This window comes from Coturnix japonica, chromosome 6 (assembly GCF_054131305.1).
Source record: "Coturnix japonica strain WE chromosome 6, WE-NBRP24, whole genome shotgun sequence".
Lineage (NCBI taxonomy): Eukaryota > Metazoa > Chordata > Aves > Galliformes > Phasianidae > Coturnix > Coturnix japonica.
In genome coordinates, this window is record NC_140668.1 from 980,116 (window position 1) to 997,791 (window position 17,676).

Here is a 17,676-nt window from a genome sequence, read left to right on the forward strand (position 1 = left end):
ATACTAATTGCCCAATTTTTTAATGATCATTGGAGGCAGGCAAGCCTTCAGTTTTTAATTAGCCACCAATTATGAAAGGTCAGCCAGGTCTTCAGGTAAAGAAGTGGAGTCTCTCTTGGACTGCAAGGGAAAAACAATTCTTTGTAATTCATGTTCTGTGGCTTTCCTTTCAGTTTAGTTGAACTTGTGTCTCAGCTCCAAGCAACAAAGGGGTTAATTGCGTTTATTACTCCCTCTGTGCCTGTGGTTGGTTAACATTCCTCTTTGAAGTGTTTAAACATTTCTTAATCCCATTTTCTCCTGTTTGCTTTGAAAACAGAACACGGTCAAACGGGAAATCACTGTTTTAGTTGTTTGTCCTAAAAACCAATTGTCTTCTGCACTCAAATAAAATATTTACTACTTCTCAACATTTTTTGACACTCATTATGTGTTTTATTTACTTTCTGATCTACTTAATCAGCTCACTGTGTTACAGAAAGTTGTCAAACTACTTTTTTTCTTTTCCCAAGCAAAAACTTACTCCATTCATTCTATTTAGAAAATACTTTTAATTTAACATATAACCATATGACTGCCTTGTAACAAGGAGTATTGCTTGGGTTTTGCTTGCTACTAATTAATGGCATTAAACAGCCCTGTCCTTGGATCTGCAGAGACCGTATAATGCTGCACAAGGGAGAGAACTTTCCCTCTTCCTCCCCCTTCAATGCCATTCCAAAGGTTTCTCATTCAACAGAACAGAAAGGACCTTCAGCTGAAGGGAATAGGGAGGCTCAAGTGCTTATGGGCTTTCCAGAGCAGCTGTGGGATATATAAATAAGAAATGAAGGCACTGCAGGAGGAAGCCATTACTGTTTTTTATATTTTTGAAGGAAAATTGAGAGTTCCATGGGAAAACACAAGAGCACAGCAGAAAAGTGTGGTTCTTGCAGTGGATCCGGGGCAGAGGACACACGGGACTAGTTTTGGTCACTGATTTTCAGGAAACGAGTGGCTGTTGAACTTTGGATCTCGTTAATCATTGCTCCAGAATGGTGCAACAAGGAAACAATTTTCCTCCCCTTTTGATTCTCTGCCCAGCTTCTGGAAGCAGAGCAAAGCTCTATTTTTTTTTTTTTTGTAGAAAACGAGGAGTTTAGGGTTTCCATCTGCCTCCTGTCTCCCAGGTTGTCCAGGCTCTTCCTAAGATAGCTGCTTGCACCCATCCCAGCTCTGAGGGCAGGTAAACACATGGGGCAGTGAGGGAGGGGGAGAAGTGGTTGACCCCTTAGCAGAGAATTAGCCTCAGGGCTCCTTAAATGCCCTGTGAACTAGTAGTCCTTCATCTGGATCCCCATATGGAAGGATTAGAGAGGATCTAAGTGTGTTATCATGCAATACAGAGCTCTTCTGATGTCAGGGAGATGGAATTGCTCCTCTTTGGGATTTATTATACAGGAAGAAATTTCCTATCTTAATTTCAGTGCCCTATCATTCTTTCTCCCTACTATAGGTCTGCAGAGCTGCAACACCCTGTTCCCATCCAAGCAGAATGCCGGTGCACTACGTAATGTACAAAGGCATTAAATTCCCTCCTGCCTACAACTCCGTGCACAGCTTGAGTTTTGCCCACAATGAGTTCCTGGTGCGGGATGATGACATCTTCAACATCACCTACCCTAAATCTGGTACCACAGGGATGTCCAAGGGAGAACTGAGAGGCTGGGGGAGTTGTTCTGGATGGGTATTGTGGGGAGATCTATAGCAGGTCTATGGGACTTGGGGAGCAGTTCCACTGTTGTTCAGAAGTTGAATCTTCTCTTGTGATGGGAACAGGAATATTTATGTTGATAGATATATATGCATATATATTTATAGCACAGTGGTTGTGCATGGGCAAGGAGGCAGTTTCTGCAGGGGGAACAGACTTGATGGTGACATTGCTGCTGAGTTCCATGCATCCTGAAGCCCCGTGCAAATCACTTGCTCTGTATTTCTGTTGTACCTGGTAGGCACCGTGTGGATGACTGAGATCCTGAGCCTCATTCGCAGCCATGGTCATCCCAGCTGGAACCAAACTGTCCTTAATTCTGATCGCATGCCTTGGTTCTCAACACGCCTGGGTCTGGAGGCAGCCCTCAGCTACCCCTCACCTCGCCTGCTGACCTGCCACCTCCCCAGGCATATCTTCCCCAAGTCCTTCTCCCATTCCACTGCCAAGGTGGGATCATAGAATCCAACATATATCCAACCTATCTCCTGTATGTGCTTTCATGGGGTGGGTATTCATGCAGTGTCTGAAGGGGAGCCTGGGAGGACCGTTGCCTATCATCTGGGAAACACTGGAATGATAGGAGCTTGGGTGAAGACCTTGGTAGGGCATCCTACCTACTCTCCAAACAGAAATATGCAGCCTCCTATCTCACATCTGCACCTTTGCATATTCTGGGGAATCTCCAGTGATTCTAGGGAGCCTATGTATTCCTCAACCCTTGGCTGAAGTCGACGTCATTGAATCTTGCACAGAATTCATCTTCCTTTGACAGACCCTTCCATTTGCAGATCTACCCCATTGCCATTGTCTGCAATTATTCTTTTTCCCCCTATTCTGAGCATCTTACTCCTGTATGCACTTCTCCCCCAGGTTATCTACACCCTCCGGGATCCTCGAGATGTTGTTGTCTCCTACTTCTACTTCTGCAAGATGTGCAACAGCTATGAGGACCCCGTGTCCTTTGAGCAGTTCTTGAGGGACTTTCTCAATGGAGAGTGTGAGTATAGTTTCACAGAATCACAGAATCACAGAACTGTAGGGGTTGGAAGGGGCCTCTAGAGATCAAGTCCAACCCCCCTGCCAAAGCAGATTCCCTACACACAGTTTCTGCTTGCTCAGGGCACATTGGGGGCTCCCTGGCACCTCTAGCTCTAGAACCTCTTCTGGTGGTCCACTGATGATGGCTGCAAAAAAGAACTTCCTCTGTGATAGAGGTGAAATTGTCATCAATACATTAGAAAGCCCATAAATTCAATTGTTTATTTCCCTGCCTTGTGCAGATTTCAGTTGTCTCTTGAAAGTCTTGGTCAGCAGATCCCCTAAATCCATAGGCCAGGACCCTGGCATCCTTCCATCCCCAACCCCTTCCCACCATGGTCTGTGTCTGCTCGTACTCCTGTGTTTTCAGGACAAGGAAGCAGCACTTCCTCAACAACATCTGTTTGCTCAAGGAAACGTCAGAGGAAAGGTGGCTGGAGAAGACCCCATTGCTCATCTGCAATAGCTGAACCTCCCAGTCCCACCTGATTTCTGGATGCTGTTGCTCAGTTTTGCATCTTATTTACCTTCTCCCACCCCAGTGAGAACCCTCCTCTGCCTTGCATGCCTCATGCCATGCCATGATCAGCCCATAGACTTGCTGCCTTCTGTCTCCCATCAGTGCCCCATGGCTCTTGGTTTGAACATGTGCGAGGCTGGATGGAGATGAAGGATAGGGAGAATTTCTTCTTCATCACCTATGAAGAGCTGAAACAGGTAGTGATCTTGGCAGACCCACCTGTTCCAACTGTGTTGATGTGTCACCCGAGGTGGTAACAGGCTTTTTCTGTGTTCCTAAGGACCTGCAAGGCAGTGTGAGACGCCTCTGCCATTTTCTGGGACAGAATTTGGATGATGATGCTATCTCCTCAGTAGTGCAAAACGCCTCCTTCACGGCCATGAGGCAGAACCCCATGTGCAGCTCCATCTTACTCCCCGCAGACATCATGGACCAGACCAAAGGCCAGTTCCTGAGGAAGGGTGAGCAGAGGGGGCCCCATCAAAGTGCTGGGTTTTGGTGTCCCCATGGGAGTACAGGAGAGAATGATGAGGACAGCTGCATAGTCTATTAGGTTAAAGGATCCATGGGGATGGCTACTCATTGTGGACAGCACTTCAAGGTGGTAACTGCACCCAGAAACTGAGCAGGAAGGAGAGTTTTGCAGTGGTGTGTGCTCTGAAAGAAAAACATTCCTTCCTCAGGCATCTGTGGGGACTGGAAGAACCATTTCACAGTGGCACAGAGTGAGACCTTCAACAGAATCTACCTGGAAAAGATGCAGGGATTGGACATGGCCTTTCCTTGGGACAGAGATTGGGATCCAGACCAAACTGAGGCCAACTGAGCAATGGGTATAAGCCATCTATTGGCAACTGGGGTAACTGGCGGCTGTTGGACACAAGGAGTTGGATCCAGGGGTACAAATGGCTGCAACATGAAGCAGAGCAACTTGTTTGTCAGCTGCAGCCTGCTGAGATGTTTCCCTGTGGTGACAGGAGAGCAGCAGAGAAAATGGGGAGGGAGGTAAATGAAGAGGTGTCCTTTCTATTTGCAGTTCCCAATACACGAGTGATCTGAATCCATAGAGATTATCCAAGCATGACAATATACTGTCACGTATGGGTGATGCACAGGAAAGAATGTCTGTACAAGATGTTGTTGCAGTTGCACCTCTGTTGATCTATCCTCATTGAGACTAAACTAAGTGATGAGTTTGAATGAAGCAGAGACAATTGTGTGCTGTATCGTGGGGATTTAACAGCTCAGCCTTGTCAGTGAATGGGAAAAATGTGCTGCGGAACAGGAACTACCAAGGAACATGGCCAAGTGCATCACAGATAGTCAGGCTTGTGTAGACTTTTTGTCTGTACTAAACTCTACAGAAGGACTTGGGGAAATCAAAGAAGGGGAAGACCTTTTATGGATTTTGGCTTAGACACGGTTCTGTGATTTGTGTATCTAGAAGCATTCACAGGGCCTACAGAAAAGCCCAACTCTTTGCAAGTGCCAAAATACAGCTTGTAAAATACCCACAGCTTTACTTCCTGGACATCCAGCCAGAGGCAGCTGGGCATAACTCCAGCTTTGGCCAGACATCACCTGATCTATCCTGCCATAGCAAGTTATCCCATGGATAGTGAGCAGTGCCTTCCACATTGGTAGGACTGGCATGTCCATGTTGTGCAGTGTCGTAGCTAGAGGGTGACCCAACTTATAGTAAGGCTATTAACCTAATTGGTAGTGCAGACAGACTAGCATTTATGGTGTGCTCATTCATACCCATCACATTCTGCTTACTGATCATCAGTGTGGGAGCTCAGATATAAAGGGCATGCAGCACAGCATTAAGAGGTGCCTACAAAATCATGGTCAAAATCATTTCTTCTTACATAAACTACAGTTGTATGACCTATTTCATGTGCTGATTGCTTTATCTGTACGTTTGCATTCAAGCTATGTGTGATGCATTTTATACCAAGCACGATATTACTCTCCCACCACCCTGCTAATACTGTGGGATTGGTTCAGTGCTTTAGCCAGGCTTTGTATCAAGCAGCCTGTGGAGCAACATGCCACATTCCTACCCCAATGAAGATGCCTTGAGCACTGTGTGATGTCTCTAAAATCATTCAGTATAGGAGTTCAGGAGATACATATATCTGTGATATGTACTATTTTTCCTTAGATTCTTCTATGGAGCACTGTTTTGCATTTTTGATGAAAATAGACATGATTGCTTACTGGTGTTTTAGTTGCTGCTGAGCTGGAATACCATGCTGGTATTCTTATCATACAAGGAGATGAAGATAGTAAGCTAGGAATTTCCCTTGATGGCTGGCTATGATGGACAAAAGCAGTCTTCACATGCCTTTCAACAGCAGCCAGCATTCTTCTCCACTACTTTTCCAAGAATTGAGGTTAGACAGAGAGGTCTGTAGTTTCCCATATCTTCCCTCATGCCACAATCCCACTTTGCCTTTAATGAATTCTTGAGATAAATCCATTTATAACATCTTCCGATTCCTCTGGAGTAAATCTCACCAAGCTCCATGGGCTTATGGACATAAGAAGAGGACCCTTACAATTTCAATGTCCACAGAAACAAAATTACTGCTAACCCATAATCATGATCCTGAAACACACAGACCATCATTTGTATTTAATACCCAAGATCCCATTAATACTATAAATAGAGACAAAAAAGAAGTATCCTTTAGAACAACAAAATCAGACCAAGGTTCTAAGACACTGAATGGCAGAATAGAATATGGGATCAAAATTAGAGGGGCAAAGGTGCAAAATGAGATAGGTTGAGCAAAGGGTATAACAGGACAACATTCTGTTGCAACACCACATTTACAAGATGGGAAAGAATAGAAAAAGGGTTTGTTAGCAAAGCAGAGAGGATGGGAAGACAGTGAGTGTGTGGGCAAACTATGCTGGCTTATTTCCACTTTCATTTTTGCTAAAATTCTTCTTATTATGACACAGCTAAATTAATGAAGCAGATGTGACATGGGTTGAAGTACCGAACGCACACTTAGGAAAGACAGGTATTTTGATCAGAATGTAAAATCAAAATCCTTTTCAAAATCACAACTAAATATTTGGGGAAATGGCAAAAGTCATTTTTAAGAGTGCTTGTGAGATTAAGAAGGTGCCACGTTCTGGTTGGTTTGATCTAGTGTATGTGTTTAGAAATGAATGAATGAATAAGTGAATGAATGAATGAAAAAGAAAGAAAATGTGACTAAGAGAGGACAGATGAAAGGGAGAGAGGGAGAGAAGGAAGGATGCAACTCTAGATAATTTTAGAAGATTCAGTCAGAATTCAATTCCTGGAAAATACTGAACAGAAAGACAGTGCTTCTGTTTGTAGTCACCCAAAAGGTAACATGCTACGAATCATCAGCAAACATCAGTTTGTTGAATTTAACTATCAAGCAAGCAATCTGCTATACAAATACAACACAGGAATTACTGGCCAAACTCTCACAGGCAGACAAGCTAAGGATCAGTATCAAAGCACAACTGAATCAATATTGTAAGGGTGTTGTGAAACAAACAAACAAACAAACTTCACCTGAAATGTCTGTAATGAGAAGTCTCATTTGTGTGTAAAATGTGTGACCCTCATCTTCTCAACAGCTCTGAGATCTCTCCTGCACGTCAGTGACGGGGTGCAGGCATCAGTTTCAAGAAGAGTGTTGGCCAACTGTTGGCATGCTTGAGGCTGACCATTAGGGAAACAGTGATAGCTACCAGGACATAGGAAGCAGAGTAGAGACGAAGAGGTCCCTTCCAACCTCTATGATTCTTTTATTCTGTGGGAACCTGCTGCTTGCCTCACCAGCATCCCCAAGACCAGAAGAATGAACTGAACACTGAACACAGAGAAACAGCACCACAGAATTTCACAAGCATGTCTTTCCTCAGGACAAATTTGAGAGAGTGGGAAAAAGAAAAAAACTCTTCTTAAAAGTTGCTGCTTTTCCCCTCAGAAAATGGTTCTTTTGTTTTTGAATTAGTGGTGAGGCATGAAATTGACTTTCCCAGCTCTGCCTTGGCACTAGTACCCTATCCCTGCCTGGAAGGTCACTCAAAATTCCACGTGCCTCCATCCCTGCCACTGATGGTCCAGAACAAGCTGAGCTGAGCTTAGAGGACTTGTTTGCTCATCAGATTCCCGAAACAGTCCAATTTCACAATCCTACAGCCTACATGATGGCAGAAGATTCCTGGCAGAGGTTTGGCTTCTCCTAGTTGCTGAGGGAGGTGGAATGGAGGGAGGTTTGGGGACAGAGGGGAGGAGCCAGGACTGTAGGGGCCTCTCAAATACCCTGTCCCCTGGGTGCATGTCCTACCTCCTCCCTGCAATGCAATCTGTGACCAACATGAGGTTCCTCCTCCTGCCATGTCTTTGGGGTAAGTGGAGTTCTTTGCTTTGCTTTTGGATTGGCATTCCTTTGCAAGTTGTTCTCCTTCTCCATTATTGTTTTATTTCTATAACACAAAGCAAATGTGACATTGCAAGGAAGTAAAATGCAACTGGTGGTGTCTGCAGTGAGCTAAATCCTTCTTACCTAGGTTAGATGCCTTCAGTTAGTCATCCACATCTGATAGCTCAGTGTGGATGCTCAGATCCCCTCTCTGGAAATCAGACATACACAGCTGGACAGTTGGGTGCTGCCCCTTCCAGACAACTCAAGTTCCTCATTCAGAAACTGAATCCCAACTCTTATGAGAAAACTGCACATGGCCAGGTTCCCTGCCCTTGTTTCTATTCTGTAGACTCACAGTATTCATAGGTTTCTATGTGTTAACCATGAAAGCAGAACTAGAATCTTCATAATATCTAAACGAAAGCCAAGTAGAAAAATGGACTATAATGCCAATGCCACTTGTGGTGTCAGCAATGCTGCCCTTGCCTAAGGCTTTTAATCATTGCTTGGGACCTTGCCAGACTGCCACATTTAGGAGCTGAAATCGCTGTTTGCTCTGAGGCCTTCTTTGCTGCTGACCTTCTACACTGCGTACAAAGTTCCCTTCTCCTGACTTCCCTGGACAAATAGATCCTGGCAAGCTCTCTCTTCCAGGGTTTGCTTCAGCATCTATCCAATCCCCAGATGAAGCAGTAGTCACTTTGCACAGGTTTCCATCTCAAAGGCACTTCTTCGCATGACCCCATGATTGTTGGTGTCCAAGCTGCATTTCACCAACCCTAGGATTGGAGGGGTACGTGTCATTGCACTGATTATTGCAGAAGCCTAGATAATTTAGCAGCCTGGAAAATGACTCACTCTGATTGTACAATGGACTATGGATGAGTAGAATCTCAACTGCTCTTTTATAGTTTTTCCTCATTATTTGCCCAAATACTTATTTTTTTTATTTTTTTTTTCCCAGTGCACACATATTTACTTATGTACACATACATTCTCATTTTCTTTCATCTGATGTCCCAATCACAGAAGTCATATGCTCTGAGACAGGGAAAACCTTTGTCAGCAGGATTTGGGTGTCTGAGAACAGTGTTGAGCTCTAGCAGTGCTCTCAGTAGCCTTGTATCTTGCTTTCCTGAATCCCCATGTCTTGAGAGCCAATTAGACTCAGACTAACATCCGCTATTTCTTTTATTTCAGCTTCCCTTGCAGGAGTCCTTCTGGCAGGTCAGTATTTGTATCAGTGAGTGAGAATTCACTTCCATCATAAAATGTCACACAGAATGATGCTGTGCATAATCAAGAGATTCAATTGTGGTACTCAAAACAAAGAGAATTTGGTCCATATCCTGTTACTGTGGCCAATAATTTTGTCGATGCTAAGCACATTCTCCTGAGCAGCCAACTGAAGGAACCTGACTCTACTTCCTCTCTATGAGGTGCAGATCTCTGGGTGAAAGGAACAGTAAAAAGTGAGATCATTGATAAAACACTGACTATTTGAGCAAAGTTAAACCAGAAGTTGTAATATCCTCAGTATTGAAGTCTGATCTCAATCATATGAATGTTTTCCTCCTTGAACAAGGACGAAGGTATTTCACATTTCAGACCATCATTCATTTTGATCCCTGAGTTATCCCCAACCCACCCCCCAGATCCATGCAAAGGGATGGTAGTATCTAGAGATACTCTATCTACAGATAGGGATCATGGCAGACATCATCATGATCTGAAGATCAGTAATGGGAGGGTCTGGGGAGGTACTGAGGTATTGAGTTTCCTCCTGGGTTCAGTAACAGGACCAGGACTGAGTAACAGATTAGATCCTTTCCAGTCCTGGACACTGACCATATTCAAGTCTGTAATAGCGATGTACCTTCAAACTCTGCCCCTAATTGAGGAAACTCAACCATTTCCTTTGGGAAAGGGTGAAAAAGTCTCAGTTCTCTCTTCTCTGCTAACAGCCCTGTGCCTTGTAGCAGCATCTGGCCTTAACCCTGGGGAAGCTCACCCAATAATAACACTGGAGGAGTTTAGGGGTGGCTACATTTTTTCTCATTAGAGATGAAAATGAACCCTGTGATTTGTTTTTTAAGATGGACATATAAACAAGTGCAGCATTTGGCCATTCTCAAACCAAAACCATGTTTCAATCAAACTAAGATTTTATATGCTAGGTTTGGCAATAAGCATCTTGGTTTGTAATTAAATAAAGGCTCTGTGGGAAGGAAAAGCTCTCTTTCTCATTCCCTGCTTTCATCCTGGGACATCTTTTCTCTCCAGAAGATGTAGACACCAGCACACTTGGGGTTCGCCTGGTGGATGGTCCGAACAGATGCTCTGGAAGAGTTGAAGTGCTTCACAATGATGTCTGGGGGACTGTTTGTGATGAAGGTTGGGATTTACGGGAGGCCAGGGTGGTGTGCAGGCAGCTGGGCTGTGGGACAGCATTATCATCCCCCAAGAAGTCAAAATATGGAGAAGGGAAGGGCCAGATCTGGCTGAGTGATTTGGACTGCAAAGGGACAGAAGGGTCCCTCTCCAACTGCAAGTCAAAGCCATGGGGAGAGAATGCCTGCAACCATGTGGAAGATGCCAGTGTGGAGTGCTCAGGTAACCTCCAGATCTCTTCTACTTTGTGTCCTTTCTGTCTTAAGAAAGCTCTGGTGCAATTTCTGAGCTATCTGAGTAGGAGGTTAGGGATTAGGGATTCAGAGGGACTTTGCTGAGCTCTAGCATCCTATCAGAGGATGCTTGATCCAGAGAAGCTGTATCCCATGTCCTACAGAGCTGGGATTGGATACATTTTGTCTTCTCCCTCTTCTGACAGCCTCCATCCTGTTTTTATTTCTCCACAAACCTTTCTTTTAGCCAGAAGGTAGGAGGGGAGCCTTTGGCAAGTGTTAGGGATGAGCAGAGAGTTTTGATACACTGTGGGAGATTTTGCTTTCTCCAGGTGGTCAGGGCACAGAGTCTTCTCCAAAACTTCACCCTGGCTTGGCTTTTTGTTTTGTTTTGGTTTGTTTGTTTGTTTGATTGGTTGGTTGTTTTTTTGTTTATTCATTTACCTATTTATTCTATTTTTAGGAACAGAAATACCTGAGCCAGGGCCACTTCGTCTGGTGGGAGGCCCAAACCGATGTGCTGGAAGAGTTGAGGTTCTTCACGAAGAGCAGTGGGGCAGTGTGTGTCATGATGAATGGGATATCAATGATGCCCAAGTTGTGTGCAAGCAACTGGGTTGTGGGGATGCAGTGCTGGCCCCAATTGCAGCAAAGTTTGGGCGAGGAACTGACACCATCTGGCTGGATGATGTGAACTGCACAGGGGTGGAAGCATCTCTCTCTGAATGCCAGGCAAGGCCGTGGGGGGACCACAATTGTTACCACGGGGAAGATGCTAGTGCAATTTGCTCAGGTAATCTTTGTATTCTCCTCCTTTTGCTAGCAGTGTGTTGGGATGTCCTTCATATGAGTGTGGGTACAATCTTGGACAGGAACAAGGGATTACTACAAAGTACTCCCCAGCTGCAGGTGCTATCGGTTTGGGGTCCTTGCAGCATAGAAGATAGTTTCAATTTGGTAGGTTGTTTCCTCACTGTGGTGCTCTCTGGTCATTTTTCTCCAGCTCAACCTAGAAGTTAAGGTCATCCATAAGCATTGGAGGGAGATAATACACAGCACATAAACATCCACATGCACAAACTTCTGCCTTTCTGAGCATGCCCTCTCTGTATTTGTCCACAGATTCAGGGATCACCATCTCCACTTCAGTTCGCCTGGTAGGAGGCCCAAACCGCTGCTCTGGGAGAGTTGAGGTGCTTCACAACAATGTCTGGGGGACTGTGTGTGATGACAACTGGGATTTACGGGAGGCCAAAGTGGTGTGCAAACAGCTGGGCTGTGGTCCAGCCCTATCAGCCCTGCCGGAGTCAAAATATGGAGAGGGAAAAGGTCAAATCTGGCTGAGTGATTTGAACTGCACAGGGACAGAAGGGTCTCTCACTGAATGTGAAGCAAAGCCATGGGGAGAGAATGTCTGCAATCATGTGGAAGATGCCAGTGTGGAGTGCTCAGGTAACCATCTCTGACCCCAACACTGCATGTGCTGAGCGATGGGATGGGTAGATCCCAACATACATCAGCTTGAAACAGGTTTTATCCCAAGCCCCTGTGGAAAGGGCAGTGCAGAACTGTGCATATCTGCTGGTGGAAACAGGGACACAGCTGATGAACTCATCCCATCATTGACAGCCAGCCTTGTGAAACAGTGGTGACACATGGATATGGCGTTAAATTTTCCCCTGTCTGAGACCACTGTGGTCCCTTGTCTCACCTCTGTCCCAAAGGTTCAACAGTCTCTTTGAGTCAGTAGAACCTGCAGCCATTCATGAGTACGAGGAAAACCTCCTTCTGCTTTTTCTTTACAGTGTTTGTCTGGGTTTTCTATTTTATTCCCACTCCAGAAAAGCCCAGGTACTCTTAGAATTGCCATATCTCTAATGTGTTAGAGGACCTCTGCATGCTGCCCACAGGTGGTGAGAGATACTCTCTTTAACATTTATTTTCTTGGCATTTCTGCAGAGACAGATATTTCTGAGACTGGACCAGTTCGGCTTGTGGATGGCCCAAACAAATGTGCTGGAAGAGTTGAGGTGCTCCATGAGAACCGTTGGGGTAGTATATGTGATGACTCCTGGGATATGAAGGATGCCAAGGTGGTTTGCAAGCAGGTGGGCTGTGGGTCGCCACTGTCAGCCCTGGGAGGTGCCCGCTATGGCAGAGGGCCAGATGTCATCTGGCTGGATGATGTGAATTGTGAGGGGACAGAAGAAAGCATCTCTGACTGTGAGGCAAGGCCATGGGGTGAACACAACTGTTATCACGGAGAGGATGCTTCTGTTTTCTGCACAGGTAGTTACCCATCCCTTCTGAATCCTGAACTGATGTGGGGACGGGGGGAAATAGTTCTGGCAAAGCCAGAAGGCTGGAGTGCAAAGGACAAAAAGAGAATCCCAAGGGAATCCTGGGAAGATTCTCCTTCCCAGGAGTACAGAAGGGAGCCATAAAGAATAGGAAACATCTGGCTAAGATGGATGTGGTGGATCAGTTGGCAACTGCAGAGTACAAAGTCACTGGTGATAATGTGACTATGGGAAGGTACTGTGTCCAGAACTGGACACAGTGCTCCAGCTGTGGCCTCCCCAAGCCAGAGTAGAAGGGGATGATCACTTCCCTCTACCAGCTGGCCACACTCCTTCTAATGCACCCCAGGATACCCTTGGCCTTCTTGGCTGCAAGGGCATCTTTTGGCCACCAGGACAACCAGGTCCTTCTTCACAGAGCTCCTTTCCGGCAGGTCATCCCCTAACCTGTACTGATGTATGCTGTTATTCACCCCACCTCCTAGAGTGCAGGACTCCACACTTGTCCTTATCACTCCTCATAATATTCCTTTCTATCTAATACCTACTTCAGCCTTCCCAGGTGTCACTGAATGGCATCATCTGGTCATCTGATGTGACAGCCAATTCTCCCATCAAGGGAAGGCAGAACAGTTTCTGGGATAGGAGGCAAAGACAGGCATCTCTGGAAAGTAGGAGAAAGACAGCTGGATCTTTGGAGAGAGAGACCCCCCTGTATCATCCATACTTAAGAAATGTTTAAGTTGAATGCTCTGAAGCCTCTATGACCCCAATTACTCATTTTTAATGCTCTTTCTCTTGGGTGAGAATCTTGGTCAGGCCCTACATGGGTGAAAGAAGGAGCCCTTGGTGGTCTTTGGCTAGTTGCTGTGCTGTAGGTGTGTCTCAGACCATGCTGTCAGGACTAAATGGGGCCCTGGATCAAGCAGTGTGTTGTGCACTGGGATGGAGTCTGATCTTCATGCAGCCACTTTCTGGCTTCCATTGGAACTTGTCCAAAGCTCCAGTGTCTGGTTTTCTTTGCCAGTATCCACATATATGTGGATATAATCTAAACTATAGACCTTCTTGTAGAGCAATGTCCATATCAATTTTTCCTGCAATTCTAATGCAGAAGAGTTCCTGAGAGGAGATATCACTTACCTTGTCCCCTTCCTTTGCAGTTAACAAGGATCTGGAAGAGACAGAAACATCATGAGTGCCACACTGTCCCCATCGGTGCTCATCTTGTCACATGAGGTGGGCCAGCAAAGTTCAGCTGAGAAGGAAAATGGCGAATATGTTACAGAAACTTTCATCTGCCACAATGGGACTCAAGGATTGGCAAAACCATCCCCTCTCCTTTTGAATGATCAGCAGGCTCAGTTATAACTACACCGATGGAAAAGACGGCATTCCCACAAAAAGCAAACATCACAAAGGATCAATAAACTTCCCCTAAATCTGATGTTCTGTCTATCTCACATATTGCTTATGGACCTCAGGTTACTGAGCAGATACCTGGCAAGAATATTTCTCCAACACGATGAATACCAAGGTTGTGGAAATATCTATGCTGAGAAACATTTACTTCCACTGAGATTCATTCTTGTAAGGGGACCACCCATAAAATCATTGGAAAGGGTATTACACAGTGCATGCTTAGTTTATAGGTGTATTTGCCCCACCTTATAGAGAATCAACTGCCCCCTTAAGGAAGATTTCACCCCTCTTCCTCTCTCATTCTTCCTACAGATTCAAACTGGCCCTACACAGGTGGACAACTTCCTGTTTTGGGGATGTCCAAACAAGACTCGATACCTAACACAAGTTATTATTATCTTTTTTGTGTGATTTGATGCAATATGCTTTGTGCCCATTAGCTCAGCACTGATGCTTTATCCTAGGAAAGCAAGGAGCTAGGGTCTTCATCCCAACATTTACAGCCATTGCCACACAGCTGGTCAGCCAAGTCAAGCTGTTTTCATGTGCAGGTGACATTACAGCCTGCTCTGGATTTACCCAGGATAGAGTTCCTATTCTTCATAGTAGCTGTATGGTAATGTGGACTTAGGATGAAAATAATGTTGGTCATACACCAGTGTTTTAGGTGTCATCGAGTGGTGATCATACAACGCCAAGTACTTTTCAGCTTCTCAGCAAGAAGCTATGGGTGCACAGGGAGTTAGAATGGAACAGAACCAAGACAACTGATCCTAATTGGACAGAGGGATATCTCACATCATATAATGTCACACTGGGCAGTTATACTGGGGGCTGGTGGTTGGCTGGTGGGGTGACCACTCTTTGGGGACAGGCTTTTCATCATTAGAGCAGAAACAAGGTGAAGTTCATGGAAGAAAAAAAGAAAGGAAGAAAAAGGAAGAGAAGAAATGCAGTATAAGTGAATGTTTGTATACATACACATAAGTTTAAAAAAAAAAAAAGAAAAAAAAAAAGGCTAAAATGCTCACAGTGAGGCAGTGATAGATGGAGATTTGCAAGGACAGCTGATGGTAACCTGAGCCGCTTCATCAGAGCTGTGCAAACAATGACTCTTTGAAAGCAAATACAAGGACTGGTTTCCTCATTCACTTCTTGCAGGGAAAGCAGTCAGAAACTGGACTTGGAAACCCAGCCCCCCTGCTCCAGCTGGTTGCAGCTGCTTTCTTCTCCTGTTTTTTCACCATAGAACCTGCACAGGTCTGTTGCCCTAATGCCTTATCAAGTACGGAGAAGAGAAATGAGAAGGAATGGGCAAGAAAATTTATTAGTTGAGATAGAGGTTAGCAGGTAAAGCCAAAGATGCACATACAAGCAAAGCACTATATGGAACTTGTTCATTCCTTCTCACCAGCAGGCAGATTTTCAGCCATTTCCAGGGCTCCATCCTGCATAATGCTTAATGGGAAAGAGAGACATCATAATTTCAAATGTTCCTCCCTTCCTCCTTTTCTTTGTCTCTCATTGCTGAGCTGCTAGGAAGGAAACTAACTCTGTCCCCATCAGAAGCAGTACAGGACGCATCTCACAGCTTGGGCAACACCTCCTGCTTCACCTCCCTCCCTGCCCTGGGTGTGATTGGATGCTCAGTGAAGAGCAGGGCAGACCCAGGAAACTCCAGCCATAGTGGGCTGAGATGCCCTGGGATTTCCCACCCACCAGCACATCCTATGGGACATGATGTGGGATTTAGAGGTTCCCCTCTGGACCAAGCTTCTTGGGGTATCTCTGGTTAATGGAGGGTTGGATCATCTCATCAACTTTTCTCACTGCTCCAGTGAGAAATCAGCAAACTGGGTCTCCTTGCTTCTGCTGCCCATCCCAGCTTGTCCCATCTGTTGTTAGTTTGGAAGACTGATGTGAGAGCTTGCTTCAGTGGGGCTTATCTACAAGCTGCTCCCTGCCTAAATGAGCACAAACCCCCCACCTCAGACGAACAAGACCCCCAGGCCCTGTTACACTTTCTCTCAGGCTTTCCACTGTTCTGTTTCCACTCCATCTTCCAGCATCCTGACCTCATAGAGAAGTGCAGTGATCTCAAGCAGATCCTCCTCAGCACACCCCAGTCCCTCAGCATGGGAACTGAGATCACCAAGAAGACAGGTGTGACCATCCACAACCCCTGGTCTGTATGGCATCTACCGGGCCTTATCTTGAGAAGGTCCCTGAAATATGAGGATGAATTTGAGAGGAGAAAAAAAAAGGTGTGCATGGAATGCTGGCAGGTGAAGGGGGTCCATAAACGGTGCAGTAAGTGTAAGGGAAGCAGAATGGAGGTAGGGGAACTCACATCCTGGGCTGGTGCCAATGGGAAGCAATGCAGTCTTGTTGTGAACTTCTTGAAAAAAAGATAAATAAATTAAAAAATAAGAAATAAAAGAAAAACACAGGGCTGGAGAAATGCTGTGGTTCTTCAAGGGTTATTTACATAACAAAAATGAGACTCCATAAGCTCCCACAGCACTTTTTGCTGCAGCATCCGGGATAATGGAATTACAGAAGGCTTAAGGCTGAATTGAACTTTTTGTCTAGGGCAAAAGGGGAATGGATTTTAAGTTAAAAAAAAGGGAGATTTTGGTCAGATCTTACAGGAAATTCTTTATTGGTGAGGCACGGGATTGGGCTGCAGCCTCACTTCAAGCACTGTTTGTGTTGTTTTGGCCTCCACCACATAAGGATATGAAACAACACCTCAGGTCTATAGGGGATTTACCTCACCTCAGGGATTTACCTCATCTCAGCCACTAGACCCGACCAAAACAAGGCCATTTTCAAGGCACTGCCGATAGAGACACAAGGATCTCCTCCACAGCGCACAACCTGCTTCTATCGCCATCCCTAAAGCACCTCCTTCAAGCAGGTTCACCATTAGGCTTTCTCTTACCTGTTGGAAATATCCTTGATAATTTTTGGTCAGGACGGTATCTCTGGGGGGGGTTGGTGATTCCAGACCTTCCCGATATCTCTTCAGGCACATCCTTAGGTATGTCACGACTTGTATATTTTTATAATGCGTACAACAAAACACTAAAACATACATTGTTACTAGTTTAGGCATATTAACAGGCATATTGTTAATTATTTTAACTTCTCCTCTTTATATCCTTTATTACTCAGGACTTATTTGTCCAGCACCAAAAACCAGTAGTTCTATTTCAGACAGCTGGACAGACAGGAGCTGCAGTCTTTGTACCTATGACTTCTACCTAATAACTACACATTGCTTCACTTATATAATGAGACCTTGAAATAAAATATTCTTATCTCATTCTAAATGCAGAAACAACATTTGATTCCCACAACTTCTACCTAATAACTACAAATTGCTTCATATATATAATGAGACCTTGAAATAAAATATTCTTATCTCATTCTAAATGCAGAAACAACATTTGATTCCCACATACCTGAGGAAATAACTTAAAACGCATAAACTGGGACTACAGCACGTCCCGCTCGGCTCTACCTTCTGCGCATGCTCAGCCTTCCCCTTGGTGCGCATGCGTAGCTGGCTGCAAACGGAAGTTGCGTC

At 45.0% G+C, this 17,676-nt stretch overlaps 3 protein-coding genes across 6 annotated transcripts in view; 2 read left to right on the forward strand and 1 right to left on the reverse strand.

The window, feature by feature from the left end:
* Nucleotides 1-17,625, reverse strand: part of LOC107325881 (butyrophilin subfamily 3 member A3-like) — a 55,594-nt gene extending 37,969 nt beyond the window's left edge. Inside the window, exons 1-4 of one of the 3 annotated variants that reach the window (XM_085550658.1) lie at nucleotides 17,552-17,625; nucleotides 16,435-17,171; nucleotides 16,160-16,309; nucleotides 13,806-15,542 (exon numbers count right to left, since the gene is read on the reverse strand). The gene's annotated coding sequence lies outside the window, so the exon portion shown is untranslated. The remainder of the gene's footprint in view (nucleotides 1-13,805; nucleotides 15,543-16,159; nucleotides 16,310-16,434; nucleotides 17,172-17,551) is intronic. The other 2 variants (XM_085550659.1, XM_085550660.1) reach the window with 2 other exon arrangements.
* LOC107325879 (sulfotransferase 2B1) lies at nucleotides 415-7,247 on the forward strand. Its single transcript, XM_015887138.3, has 7 exons — nucleotides 415-1,225; nucleotides 1,496-1,670; nucleotides 1,995-2,203; nucleotides 2,627-2,753; nucleotides 3,417-3,511; nucleotides 3,595-3,775; nucleotides 3,998-7,247. Exons 2-7 carry the CDS (start codon nucleotides 1,535-1,537, stop codon nucleotides 4,138-4,140), a joined length of 891 nt encoding a protein of 296 aa, XP_015742624.2. The 5' UTR covers nucleotides 415-1,225; nucleotides 1,496-1,534; the 3' UTR covers nucleotides 4,141-7,247.
* On the forward strand, nucleotides 7,659-14,109 carry LOC146760185 (scavenger receptor cysteine-rich domain-containing group B protein-like). 2 transcript variants are annotated; one of them, XM_015887113.3, is made up of 7 exons: nucleotides 7,659-7,721; nucleotides 8,939-8,965; nucleotides 10,022-10,351; nucleotides 10,826-11,155; nucleotides 11,485-11,814; nucleotides 12,322-12,651; nucleotides 13,826-14,109. In XM_015887113.3, exons 1-7 carry the CDS (start codon nucleotides 7,673-7,675, stop codon nucleotides 13,858-13,860), a joined length of 1,431 nt encoding a protein of 476 aa, XP_015742599.2. In that variant the 5' UTR covers nucleotides 7,659-7,672; the 3' UTR covers nucleotides 13,861-14,109. The 2 variants fall into 2 exon arrangements, with proteins under 2 accessions (XP_015742599.2, XP_085406769.1); XM_085550643.1 differs by having other exon boundaries at nucleotides 10,025-10,351.
* Nucleotides 17,626-17,676: the final 51 nt, after the last annotated feature.